Source organism: Phodopus roborovskii, unplaced genomic scaffold (genome assembly GCF_943737965.1).
Source record: "Phodopus roborovskii unplaced genomic scaffold, PHOROB, whole genome shotgun sequence".
NCBI lineage: Eukaryota > Metazoa > Chordata > Mammalia > Rodentia > Cricetidae > Phodopus > Phodopus roborovskii.
In genome coordinates this window covers 307254-320985 of record NW_026126613.1, presented here as the reverse complement: position 1 = coordinate 320985, position 13732 = coordinate 307254, and the positions used below count along the sequence as shown (strand labels likewise).

At 36.9% G+C, this 13732-nt stretch overlaps 1 protein-coding gene across 1 annotated transcript in view; it reads right to left on the bottom strand.

Moving 5' to 3' along the window:
• Positions 1–13732, bottom strand: part of Shprh (SNF2 histone linker PHD RING helicase) — a 56831-nt gene that overhangs the window by 19300 nt on the left and 23799 nt on the right. Inside the window, exons 14-23 of the mRNA XM_051206192.1 lie at positions 13331–13419; positions 11664–11756; positions 10243–10350; positions 8923–9065; positions 7967–8140; positions 7607–7669; positions 6413–6638; positions 4474–4617; positions 3135–3236; positions 1297–1368 (exon numbers count right to left, since the gene is read on the bottom strand). Of these exons, the coding sequence (XP_051062149.1) occupies positions 1297–1368; positions 3135–3236; positions 4474–4617; positions 6413–6638; positions 7607–7669; positions 7967–8140; positions 8923–9065; positions 10243–10350; positions 11664–11756; positions 13331–13419 (1214 nt within the window). The remainder of the gene's footprint in view (positions 1–1296; positions 1369–3134; positions 3237–4473; positions 4618–6412; positions 6639–7606; positions 7670–7966; positions 8141–8922; positions 9066–10242; positions 10351–11663; positions 11757–13330; positions 13420–13732) is intronic.

Sequence of the window (13732 nt, the reverse complement as noted above, 5' to 3'; positions counted from 1 at the left end):
GTCCACCTTCTTTTGTAACAGGAAGAAATCACTGAGTCACCTGAGCAGCAGGACAACAGGGCAGTCACTAAATTGGCTCTGAGAACAAATGGCAATATCTCCAACAGTATCAGCAGAGATGTAGGACACAGAGTCCCTCAGCGTGGGGCTAGAGTTTCATCACTAGTTTTGTAACCCAATTTTAAGTTCAGGAAACCCTAGTGATACTAGAATTGGATTAAAAAAATATATAAATGAAGAAAACCTTAAAAACTGTTAATAAGACAAAATAAAATTTCAGAGACAACTGAATTTCACTAAAGCTAAAACTAGAAAGATACTACTCTGACCTGATCCAACTCTACCTTTCTACTTTTTTTGGTGCTAAAGCTTGAACCCAGGGCAAACCGCAGGCTAGGCACACTCATTATCACTAAACAACTTCCAAGACCAGACCCCTTACTTAAGAATATAGTTTTTGTTTAAATTAGACATTATTATTATAATACACTTATATACACTTTTATTCTGCCACTCAATGTTTAATGCAGTAGCTGTCCTTTTAAGATTTATAAAGTGTCTTTTAGAAATTTCCTCTGTAAATATAAATAGAAAAATCTATTGTTTAAGAACAGGCTGATCTTTCAAATGTTCTAAAAGTAACTCAAATTCTGATATTAAGTCAGTAGTAGGACAGAAATATCAATTCTTGGAGAATAAAATGGTGCTGTCATGTCCACAGGCATTTTTACACTAACATGCACAAGTGACTGTGCTTAATTCTTCCAAACCATCTCAATAACCCAAACAAACAAAAAGCCCAAACAAACCAAAAACACCATAACTAAATTCTGCTAGGAGAAGCTATCAATCAGTACTTTAAAGCTGGATCCATCGAGACTTTCCTATTGGTAAGAGCTGTTCAACTATTCCTGTGTACTGCCTTTTCCACTAGACTTGTGTTTTATTTTACTTTGTTTAATTACCAAATACGCTAATGTGGCAAAATTAAGTTACTTGGAAACAATGTCTTGTCTGTAAATACATTCACAACTATGAATCTTTAATGAAAACGATAAGATTGTTCTAGGGTTAAGTTTTCACTTAGGAAAAAGACTGTTGAAGTATCTGAAGCCTTAAGCATTTCAGCTAAGCCTTGGCCCTACCTCTAAGATGAGAACTATATACTCTTTCACAGTCATGAGAAAGTGCACTCATGTGTAACGTGAATGAGATGCAGACAAAGGCTGACCAGCTAGAAGCCTTACAAACTGTAAGGTGTTTTAGGTACTCATGTACTGCTTAATATAATTTTACCTGTTTTCCCAGCTGTCGAGCACAGATTGGACAAGGCTCTGGATTAATACCTCCTGATGTTTTGTCTTGAGACTATAGGGAAAAAAGAATTCCAAAACATGTTAGCTATGTTTTTATATTTAGAGCTTGACGCATGCTTTGAAGTTCATTTGTACAAGTATGTGTTGCTTGTTTCAATCTGAATTATCTAACTAGTGAGATGACCTAATATTTTATGTATTTCCCAATACTATTATTTCTATAATTTATTCAGGACACAAAGAAAGGAACCATTTTTCCTTTTTTTTTTTTTTTTACTGTACCTTAAAGCACTATGGTACTATGTTTACGATTACAATAGAAAGCAACATTAAAATCAAAATACAAGTAGCTAAATCTTTGAAATTTTATTCTCAGACTACATTTTACCATAAAGAAATATGAATTAATTACTGGTTCAATGACACACAACTTTAATCCTAGCACTTGGGAAATAGAGCAAGTGAATGAGGAGTTCAGGGTACCCTGATGGAGCTCTTGAGTACATGAGGCCATCCACTTCTTTTCATAAATAAAACAAAGGCTCTTTTTATGTCACAGTAGTAGGGTCAGGGTTAGGGTTAAGTATGCACTTACAATGCCTATGTATTAGTGCACACTATACTGCATATGTGTTAGTGTGCACTATACTGCACATGTATTAGTGTGCACTATAGTGTGTATGTATCAGTGTGCACTATACTGCAATGTACTAGTGTGCACTATACTGCGTATGTGTCAGTGTGCACTATACTGTGTATCAGTGTGCACTATACTGCGTATGTATCAGTGTGCACTATACTGCGTATGTGTCAGTGTGCACTATACTGTGTATGTATCAGTGTGCACTATATTGCATATGTTGTATCAGTGTGCACTATACCGCACATGTATTAGTGTGTACTATACTGTGTATGTATTAGTGTGCACTATACCACACATGTATTAGTGTGTACTATACTGTGTATGTATTAGTGTGCACTATACCGCACATGTATCAGTGTGTACTATACTGTGTATGTATTAGTGTGCACTATACACGAATGTGGAAGTGTGCACTATACCGCACATGTATTAGTGTGCACTATACTGTGTATGTATTAGTGTGCACTATACGCGTATGTGGAAGTGTGCACTACACCGCACATGTATTAGTGTGTACTATACTGTGTATTCATTAGTGTGCACTATACCGCACATGTATTAGTGTGCACTATACTGTGTATGTATTAGTGTGCACTATACGCATATGTGGAAGTGTGCACTATAAAGCTTACGTAGCACAAGGACAGGTACGGAAGAGGCTGTTACTTAGCACAGTTCTGTATTAATATTGTTGCTTCTCAGCATCTCTGCTTGTATCTCACTAAGCAAATAACTGGAAAGCAGATCTACAATTGACTTGCGATCCCTGTGCCTAAAAATTCTATTAAACTGTAATAGATTTTAAACACTTCCTTAAATTCTCAAGTTTGAGAAAGTCAGCAAGCTTTAAAGCTGAGGACATCAAAACATCACACTGAATATCAGATCACTGCAAATTTTCTTTCTGGTTTTACTAACCAAATAGTCAAACATTAAAAACAAAACAAAACAAAAACTGGACAGGAGGTAGCTAGCTGGTCAGGGGAAGGACCAGAGGCTGCACGGAGTTTAGCAGAGGGCCTGTAGAGTCACTGCAGGCAAAAGTAGCTCTGACTCACCTAACACAAACAAAACGCTTGCACTGTTCATTACAGGACTGATACTGTAAGTAGAAACTATCACTAAAGTGGTTCTTCAAATACAGTATGAGGAAATAGCATTTAAAAAAGCAATACCTTCTCCAAATTTGTCAGGTAAAGAAGCTGTCCGAGTTTTTTCTGGAGCTGTGATGTAGCAACAGCTTTATCATTTATCAGTTTTATACGATTTTGTTCAACCTGGAAACAAACAAGAAACTTTATTCTTAAAGTAGGGTTCAACATGCATAATTCTTCTGAACAACGCAAATCCATGTCCTGCCCTATAAAAGTCCATTCACACATTAAATTCAATTTTACAAGAGTACTGCCGAAAACATTTTGAAAGGGCTTCTTTGTTTTACAGAAGACAGAAATCCATGAAGGTCTTTTAAATGGAAGCATCATGATACAGCAAAATTGGATAAAAATCAATCTGAATTCCAATTCTGTGCCACTTCTCAATAATACCTGAATGGAATGAAAAAAAAAAACATGACAAGACACATTGCTTGTCCAAAGTGATTTTATGAAATCCAGGAAGAATATCCCTGACTTTTCTTCCTCCCCTTCCACAACACATCAGAAGAAAGAGAGGATAAAATGGAGGGTTTTCCTTATTATTTCTTTTGTGTGTAGTACTATCAATGTAGCTGAACACACATTAGAAAAAAAAATCACCAAGAACTCACACTTATGATAGCATATAACTTCATAAATTATCTTAATTTTTTCCAAAATTATAGTCTATATGTTTTATAAAAAGAAATTAAAGTATCAGACCCCCACAGGAGATAAAAATAAAAAGTGGTGGAGTTCTGACTGAATCCTGACACAAATAGGGTTATCAGTGTACACACTGTAAGTGTTTTCTATTAGTAAGAGGAAGAACCTGCAAAAAAAGCTTCTAGTGTTTTTTGAAAAACATGCTTTTCAAATTCTGGTAAAACTGAGGCTATATAAAATACTTCTATTTTTGTTGTGAGCCTAGCCTTTAACAGCTGAGCCGTCTCTCCATCTCTAAGCCAGGCAGGGGTGGCACAGCCTTTTCATTCCAACACTTGGCAGAGGCAGGAAGATCTCTGAGTTCAAGGCCAGCCTGGTCTACAGAGGGAGTTCCAGGAGAGCCAAGGCTATACAAATCAAAAGGAAAAACCAAACAAAACAAAAACAACTTCAAAAAGTAACCAAAAATATATTAGATTCGATGCATAGAAAATATCCAAAAATAGGTGAATGCAAACAAAATGCACCCAAACAGTGGACATACTAAGCATGTATCACATATGAAGCGACTGCTCATACCTGACCTGTAAAAAGTTTCATACAGTTCATACTATAGCAGCAACTATTTCTAGATGACATCACTGCTTTGACTTATGTCTCCTGTACATCGTGGATTTTGTTGTGGCCTTCCTTGTGATCTACGTTCAACTACCTCATGTGGTTCAATGATGTGATGGACAGGCGGGTTTGGCTTTGGCTCCTTGGGATGGCGCACTCTTAGTCGCTCTGTAGCCATTGCGAGTTCATCAACAGCTGACACACGATTTCTCAGAGTCATCCAGTATTCATGAAGTAACTGAAGGGGAAAGATAATGACAAAGATAAAGCAGCAGAAACAGAATTAAAACTGCCCAAAATCACCAAGATACACCTTGAGCAAAAGGCTTTCATTAAATGTTCAAGGAGCCGAGCATTGGTGGCGCATGCCTTGGATCCTAGCACTCAGGAGGCAGAGGCAGGCGGATCTCTGTGAGTTCGAGGCCAGCCTGGTCTACAGAGCGAGTTCCAGGACAGGCTCCAAAGCAATACAGAGAAACCCTGTCTTGAAAAACCAAAAAAAAAAAAAAAAAAAAAAAACCATAAACATTCAAGGAAATGCAATTCCTTAGGCTAACTCAGTAACTCAGGATGAGGACACAGGAGAAAATGACCACCTAGGCTGACGCTGCTGCATTTCCCAGGACAGAAGACCTACAGATTTCATGGTGAGACAAAGCTCTACATAAACCGATACTAGTACCAGATTTATGTATTTGCCACTGTTTTTGTCTTAAAATATTTTTAATTATATTCACATATTTAAAATAATTTGTATATCTGGTAATGAGATTACAGAAATAAATGACTGAGCATACACCATCAAATTAAAGAGTTAATAAGACGAATTCCTTAGAAAGTCTTAATAGTATCATTATTTCCTTTTACTTCCTCCTTGAAAGCCAAACAGGCAATATTAATTACTATCAATTAGTATTAATCTCACTTTTCATTAGAAAATACTGTAAGTACTTACACAATTTTTCCAAAATTTATAAAAATGTTGTTAATCACATAAATATTTTGATAAGCTTTCTTCACTAACATTTTGAAGTAGAAATTAGCTGATGAATCTAGCAGTAGCTCATTCATGAGTTTTTCATTTATAAAAAAAAAAAGTACAAAGGTGGAGAGAGGAATGATAAGTACTCATCTAAACACAGAGCACATGGCAAGACTAGGCTACAGAATACAATATAATAACGAGAAAGCATTGTAAGAACAGTGTCTTCCTCCATAGTACACTACAATGAATTGTGTTCGTGTGCTTTACATTTATAATAGCAACTATGATGAACTAATGACTTCAAATTTATAATAGTATCATTACTCAGTTTATCAAATGTATGGACTGGCATTTTATACAATATATCTTCTCTTGTTTGACATCAAATGTTTTGTTTTACCTTAAAATATTACAAAAATAGAGCCGGGTAGTGGTGGCGCACACCTTTAATGAGGATGCAGAGGCAGGCAGATAGATCTCTGTAGTTCAAGACCGACCTTGTCTACAAGAGCTAGTTCCAGGACAGGCTCCAAAGCTACATTAGCAAACCGAGCCTCTGGAAAAAAAAATTACAAAAATAGTACCTTATGGAAATATAACATCATAATTGAAAAATACATTGTCTCCTCTGAGTGCAGGCCATACCCATCTCACATGGGAAGATCAAAGATCATCAATTTAAAATGAAAATTTATTTAATAATCAAAAAACTCCCAGAAGCACATCTCATATATAGAGCAATGGAATCAGTAAAGTATAAAATTAAAGACCAACTTATGCTACAACCATCACAATGGTTTCCAGATTTCTAGCTTAAAGTATCTACTACCTTCTCCAATATTCAAAGTTGATACTGATATTTGGTTGTTAGTTCCCGTGCAAAAATGAAATAAAGCATCTATTAAGATCCAGCTAATAACAGAATGAAACATACAATTAAAAAAGGTTTACGAATATTAACGCCAAGTGTCCATTTAATAAATTTTGTTTAGTAATTTAATAAAAAGAATTTGCCAAGTATTATTATCCTTTATTATAATAACTGTACCTTATATTCCTTCTTCCATGCTTCAAAGAGGTCCATTGAAACACTTCCTTCATCTACATATTCAACATCAAACCTATGTGATCTTGCAAATGACAATATTGCTTTCATAGATCGCTCTGTCTCACTTATCGCCCACAGGCCCCGGGTAGTAGTAGGTACTCTATCATCCACAAGTCCTTCTTCATCTTCTATCATTTCTTCAAAGATTGCAGTCTGGCCTTTGACTCTGAAAAGACAGCAGAACCAAGGAATTCTAACTGCTTCCAGTGAGTAACTAGCAGAGGGATGCCATCAGAACAAACAGAGCTCTACGGCAATTTTCACATCAATAAGGTAATACTTGTACATACATCTCTGAAAAAAATAATTCTGAAAACTGTCTTGTGCTGTTTCTGTTTTGTTTTATATTTTTCAGACAGAGTCTCACGTAGTTCAGACTAGCTTCAAATTCACCAAACAGCAGAGGCTAGTCTTGAACAGGATCCTCATTGTCCTTCATTCAACTTTCAAAGGTTAAGATTTCAGGTGTTAAGTGTTTTTGCTTACTGCTTCGTGAGCACAATCCAGATAACAACAAGAACTAACAAACAAAAGCCACCCAACACCAGCAGTAAATACATAAATAAATAAATCTCCAAATTGCACCCTATAAATCACAGTCTGAGAATTATGAGCCATCACCACTACCAGGTTTAAAAAGTGAAGAAAACGTGGCAACAGAGTGCAGGCCACACTCAGAACACAGACTTGTCGACATGTCCTAAGTACAGCAATCCCAGCATCAGGATGGGGTCTCTGATAAAGCAAACTAACAAGCGCTATCATTTTCTTAAATAATATTTAGAAAAATGTAGGATAACTGTTACCCTCACGTCACAGGGGTCAGAGAGGTAATTTGTTCTTGTCAGTGGACAGGGATTTGAACTCAAATCTATCAGACTATTGAGCCTGGGATCTTACTACTATTCTCAATTTCTCCTCAACTACAATAATAACAGACTGTTCCTCATGAACATTTAGGGTTTACTTCTAAAGAAGAAATGGGCACTTTAAGTGCCAAATGGTCATTATATTGATTTAATACAGGAAAATTTAATAAAGATCCTAACAGAAAATACAGTCACATGCATGATCAGACATTGAAACCTTTGAAATGTTTCCTTTTTTCTCATGTGTAATGATCAGTGAACTTACGTGTTCGAAAATAGCTTTGATTCATACTCTGTGAACAATTCATCAGCTTTACAAAAGACGCAGCTGAAAGAGATTATCAGAGAAATATTCACAAATACAACCAGTGGTAAGATAATTTGTAAAAAAAAGCTTAGCATTTTATATTTTATTTTTCTAACAAACAAAACTAAAAAAAATGTTAACATGGTTGTCAACAACATAATCCTTGATTTGCTTTATTTTTAAAAACACATCTCTACATCTGTCTATCTGTCTGGATTAAGAGAAAATGGTTCATCTTATGAGTAACTAGTTCTTGCCTCAGACCAAACGAGTCTTCCTGGAAGACGCTGTACCCTGTACAACTCCCCCATCACCCACCAGTTCAGAGGGAGTCTAGCTGGCCGCAGGTGGCAGATGGTTGCAGACTCGATCACATCACGGGATGGAGGTCTCTCCAGCTTCTTCACAGCCTCTCTCACTAGCTTCTGGAACTTACTGAGCTCTTCCATTTGTGTTGTGAGTAAGAATTGAAGACCTCTGCAGTCACGGAACCTTATTCCCATTAGCAGCACAGCACATAACACAAAGAGCAACAAGTCAGTTTCTTTAGAACGTGTTCATCAATCACAGTAGACACTATCAAGTTCACACACTGGGCTGAGACTTCCTGTCAGAGTATACCCAGCAGTACCTGCCAGTACAATAAAATGCATTGCCTGTGACAAAAAGATACCAAAGAGTTTGATGATTCTATTCTTGGGAACTAAGAATAGTTTCTTTCAAAGATCGGAACTAATACATACTAAATTTTAAAGGTTGGATCCCTATATCCTGTAACTTCTGACATTTCTTTTCCTATTTGGATAGTAGAGGCTATAGGCTAAGGCATTTTCAGAATAAAAATGGACACATATTATAAAAATGTAATTAAGCCAGGTACATTGGTGGAAGCCTTTCATTCCAGCACAGGAAGTCAGAGGCACGTGGATCTTCAAGCTGGAGGACAGCGTGGTCTATACAATGAGTTCAGGGCAGGGTTACTAAGAGACTCAGTCTCAAACCAACAAAAGGAGTAAGTATGAAACAACAACAACCAAGAACAGACTCCCCAAAAAGCTCTAAAAGAAACACATTTCAAATTGTTAACACAAGGAAAAAAGTCTCTGGTTTAGACTTAATATCGAGAGTACTTTTGTTTGAAATACTCAACAAAATGTGCAAAATCTACATGCTCCTAACTAAGTACATGTGGGACACTGAACTGCACCTCCTGATACTAAATGATCTAAACACTGGTAATTATATAGTGACTCTATTTTGTACTATTTTCTTACTTCTCTGACATAGACAGCTTGTCAGTCTGCTGCTTGTAGTTACTGCTTATTTCATTTCGCACCCGCTGAACAAGTTCCTCATCAATAGAAAATTCAATTGCTCTCTGGATTACATTCAGCCACCAAGGAGAATTAGAATGAATCTGGAAAAAAAAAGGCCAAATTTGAGAAAGGTGATATGAAAAATATCGTTAAGTTCTGCTCTCAAAGGACAATAACAGATAAATGTGTGTGTCTGTGTGTGTGTACGTATATATTATACATATACGTACACACACACACACACCACACAGAAAGACACACAAATTCTGCATATATTTGGCAAATATCTCTTTTTGTATTCATAACAGGAGAGCTGTTCTTTGGAATACTCTGGATGAGACTTTATATAAAACTTGTGTATCAAAGCTGTATTAAAAAGTGTTCTACCAAAAAGAAAACTCCCTCCTTAAGTGTAAAAGGCAACACACTCAATGAATACTGAACTGGGTTCCACTGAATAAAAACAAAATTATGACTGGGCACTAAATAACTAATGAATTAGGAAGCATAACACGTAGAAGAACTGATAGAAAGTTCTAAGAAAAAGAGAATGAATGCATTTGTGTTGTCTCCACATAGATTCTGCTCTGGTGTTATGATGACGAGTCTGTAAGGATGAAACTCGTGATTCTAAATGTGGGAAGAGACTTGGCTGAGATCAAAAGGAGATTCGAAGTCTTTATACTTTCTCCAAGGAACAAACTATTGTCTACCCAACATGAAAGGAATCAACTGGAGATTAGAGAAATAGAGCTGAGCCTTATCTGTCCGCTCCAGGGACAGACAGACACCGTGAACTGAGACTTTGAAAGAGAATGCCCCCACAGGCTCAGGCTGCTATGCTTGAATTCTTGGTTCCTGGCTGGCAGAAGCGTCTGTCAAGGATTAGGAGGTGTAACTTGGTTGGAGGAGGTGTCACAAGAGGGAGGTTTCACAAGATTCGCTCCACTCCTGTATGCTCTGTGTCTCTGCCTCAGGCTTGTGGATCAAGACACAGCTCTCAACCGCTTTGGCTCCCATGTCTTTGCTCTGCCATCATGGAGTGCTTACCCTCTGAAACCACAATCCCGACTAAATAGTCTTTCCCATTAGCTGCCTTGGCCATGGTGTTTTGATTAAACTGTAGAAAAGTAACTAAGACATCTGTGTTGATACAAGCACTCAACACGGTGCTCAGAATTCAGAGGGGAACAAGAAGTTCAACATTTCCCGCAAGCAAAATAGATCCAAGCTGTTACCCAGGGACAAGGACAAGAAAGAAGCCCACACATCTGGTACCTTCCTTTGGAGCTCCCGTATGGACTGCTGCACAGGCTGCAGAGCTTGCTGGGCTTCAGCAACTTCTGTGTTACACTTGCTCATATAGTGCTCTCTGAGCTGCTTGGCCTGTGTGGAAATACAAAGTCAGTATGAACTTTTACTTGAAGGCGTGAACATAATTTACTACGATGTTTCAGTACCAATGTGGTCACTCCAAACATTTTTAGTGCCTTGATTTAAACATAGTGTAAAAAAATAAAATATATTCATTGGAGAAATTCCTAAGATACACAACGAAAAAGAACAAAATGCGTATGTCTCGGCCACAAAAACTTTAAAATCCTAAAGATTTATCCCTTATAGGATTAAAAAAAAAAAAAAGACATTACTATTTCACAAGTGAGGCAAGAGATACTGGCCAAAGGAGTATACAACAATGATTTTAGCCACACTATATACCTAGAGTAGATTTTAAATATTTTCACTTTAAAAATTAAGCACATGAGGTAATGGGAATAGATTACCTATGTTGAGTTAGCCACTCCACAATATCTGCATACGTCAAAACATCATTTTGTATACTAAAACTCCATGCAATTTTGTCAATAAAAATTAACTCATTTTAACAAATACAAAGGGATAAATGTACTTATAAATCCCAATTTTCTATCTTGCTGACTCCAATAAAAACTCTCCTTTGAGGCTCAATATATTTCAAATATATCTATTCTTTTGAATTTAGTCATATTCTTTCTCTTTGATCTTAAAAAAGGCCAAAGTCCTTGGGAGATTTAGTATAGCAAGTTATTAGGAATGTTTAGCAAAATAACACAGTATTATTCCTTTTGATAAAAGGAACCTCTTAGAGCAGTGGTTCTCAACTTGTAGGTCATGACCCACTTGGGGGGACAGTCAAAGGACCTTTTCAAAGGGGTGGGCTAAGATCAGAGAACAAATATTTACATTACAATTCCTAACAGTTGTTATCAAGTAGCAGTGAAAGTAATTTTATGATTAGGGATCACCACGACACAAGGAACTGTATTAAAGGGTCGCAGCACTAGGAAGCTTGAGAACCAATGCTCTGGAGAGAAATGCAGCTGAAAATTTGAGTTTCTGAGCTCTCTTAGGTAAAAACAAAGATAGGAAGAACGTCTGTAAGTTTGCTGTTTATTGAACGACACACTTTATAGTCCTGCCATGAAATTATCATTAATACAGTATATACAAGCCATGTAACATTGGTGAGCAGACCACCAGACAAACAAAATAATATGGAGTCCAATATTCTCTGCCACCACTGCAGAGTTTGGAACATCAAAACAACAGGAAAACAGGGCTGGCTACACTTACTTAAATGTTATACACTAAAATTAACAACTAAATGAAGTATAATGTTTGAAAAAGTAAACTTTTATAAATAGAATGAAAAGAATTACCTCTTCTTCAAGTCTGCCATCTCTTAAGGTGGGAGGAATCCCTGGGTGTTTGGCTGCCAACAGCTCCATTAAGTTATGTGTGGCATGAAGTCTCTATAAACACAGAAAAGGTGAAGAAGCTATGATGCAATCAGTGGATCTACCGTGGGGCATACTGAGCATGAATTTGAAGCTTCTACTGGCAAATACTTTTCTTCTAAAAATGTTTGAGTACCCCCCCAGAGGAAACTGAACAGCAAAGGTTTTAAATCATAATGACATGAATTTTCTCCAATTAAAGATATATTTTCCTGCAATAGGCTATGTACTCAGCAGAGCACAGAGTAAATACGTATACCTTTTCTACTGTACATGCAACAGTCGACACAGAGAAATGCAGGAGTCTCAAGATGGCACAGTAATTACAAAGGCTAACTACTAACTTGATTTTTTTTCTACAAATGAGTCTGAACGAGCCCAACAGTATTATGACAAAAGAAACATAATGAAAATAGTTGTTATCTAAACACACCAAGCTTGAAATAGGATAAGGGAAAAGTTGGAGTTGAAGAGATTAGAGGAAGGAGGATTTCTGTATTATGCATAATTTCTTCCCACCTTGATACTGAATCAGCATTGACTAGAGGCTAGAGGCAATGAGCAGAAATGAAGTGAGATCACAGTAGTTTAACTGATAAGTTATCATTTTATCTTGGAAGATAGCTAGAACTTGAAGATGATTTGGACAGAGTTCTAGCAATATGACATGAGACTTTCAGGGTTCACTTTATCTGGGTATAGATTAGTAGCCAAAGTATAAATCTCTGTGTACTCTACACAACGTCAAATGTCTTCGGTCTTTCCAACATGACTCCTTAAACAACACATAGCAGATTTAATAATAATAATAATAATAATAATAATAATAATAATAAAGGTGAAAATGATACTAGAGATAAGTGTTTCATTACCTCTGTGTGTTCTTGTGGAAACTGATCTCTTAGTTTTTGTATAAGTAGTTAGAAGGGAAGATACAAGTAGTATTTTATCCCAGAATAGCATTGCTGACTTGACTGGCCAGAATAAGGAATCAATGATCAATCCTTTGCCAGTCAGCAGACATAAAAACTAATGAAAAGCAAGAAGCAAGCTGATTACTTATCCTTTGATTCTGAATTAAGAAACTTGGCACTCAAGCTGTCTTCTTGCCTCGTTCTATCTTGATTTCTTGAAGAATGGGGCATCTTTCCCATGAGGCCCATGCGTGCTTAAGGTCCAACCTCAGTTACCCTTGGCCCCATCCCTGCCCCCTCTTACACACGCTTCCAAATGTGTACTCTATCACATGAATATACACGTTCTAAAGTCTTCATTGTGAATGACAATGTCAGCTTACCTCGGTGTCAAGCCCAAGCTTGCCAAGATTGATAAACGTGTCTTTACTTCTCACTAACTAGAGCAGTTAGTGTTATAACCCAAACTTGCACACCCTCCTAAAAGACCTCTACAAGTCAAACTCAGACCAATGGTCACATTTATCTTACTTAGTTCCACTGTATTAAGAGAAGGAATCCCAGCTTCCATCGCTAGTAATTGTAACTCAGTTCACGGTTACCCTTTAACATTGTGAAAAGTCATTGTTGAGAGTAATTTGAATGCATACTTGGCACTTTTCAGGCTGTACTTACTTGCAGCGAATCCGTTTTGAGTTTTCCTTTGTGCTCCTCAGAGGAGCGTAATACTTCCCTGTATAGCTCTGCTGCCGAGGCGTACTCACCTGAGAAATTACAATGCAATGAACGGACACAAGTTACACACCAGTAACACCTGTAATCTAAAATGCTGTACCAGAAAAGAACAATTCTAATTCTTCTTATGGCTATTATTATTGATTTTTCAGTGCTGGGGATGACCTCAGGGTTTTTCACATGCTGGACAAGTTCCCTACCACCATGCCAACAGTCCCAACCCTGTAATTCATTATTTTTGTAGGTTAAACAATCTGACCTTGTATTAGGATTACTCCGGCTTTTTTTTTTTTTTTTTTTTTTTTTAGGTGACTGTCATTCTTTTATTCCACAGGGTATTCT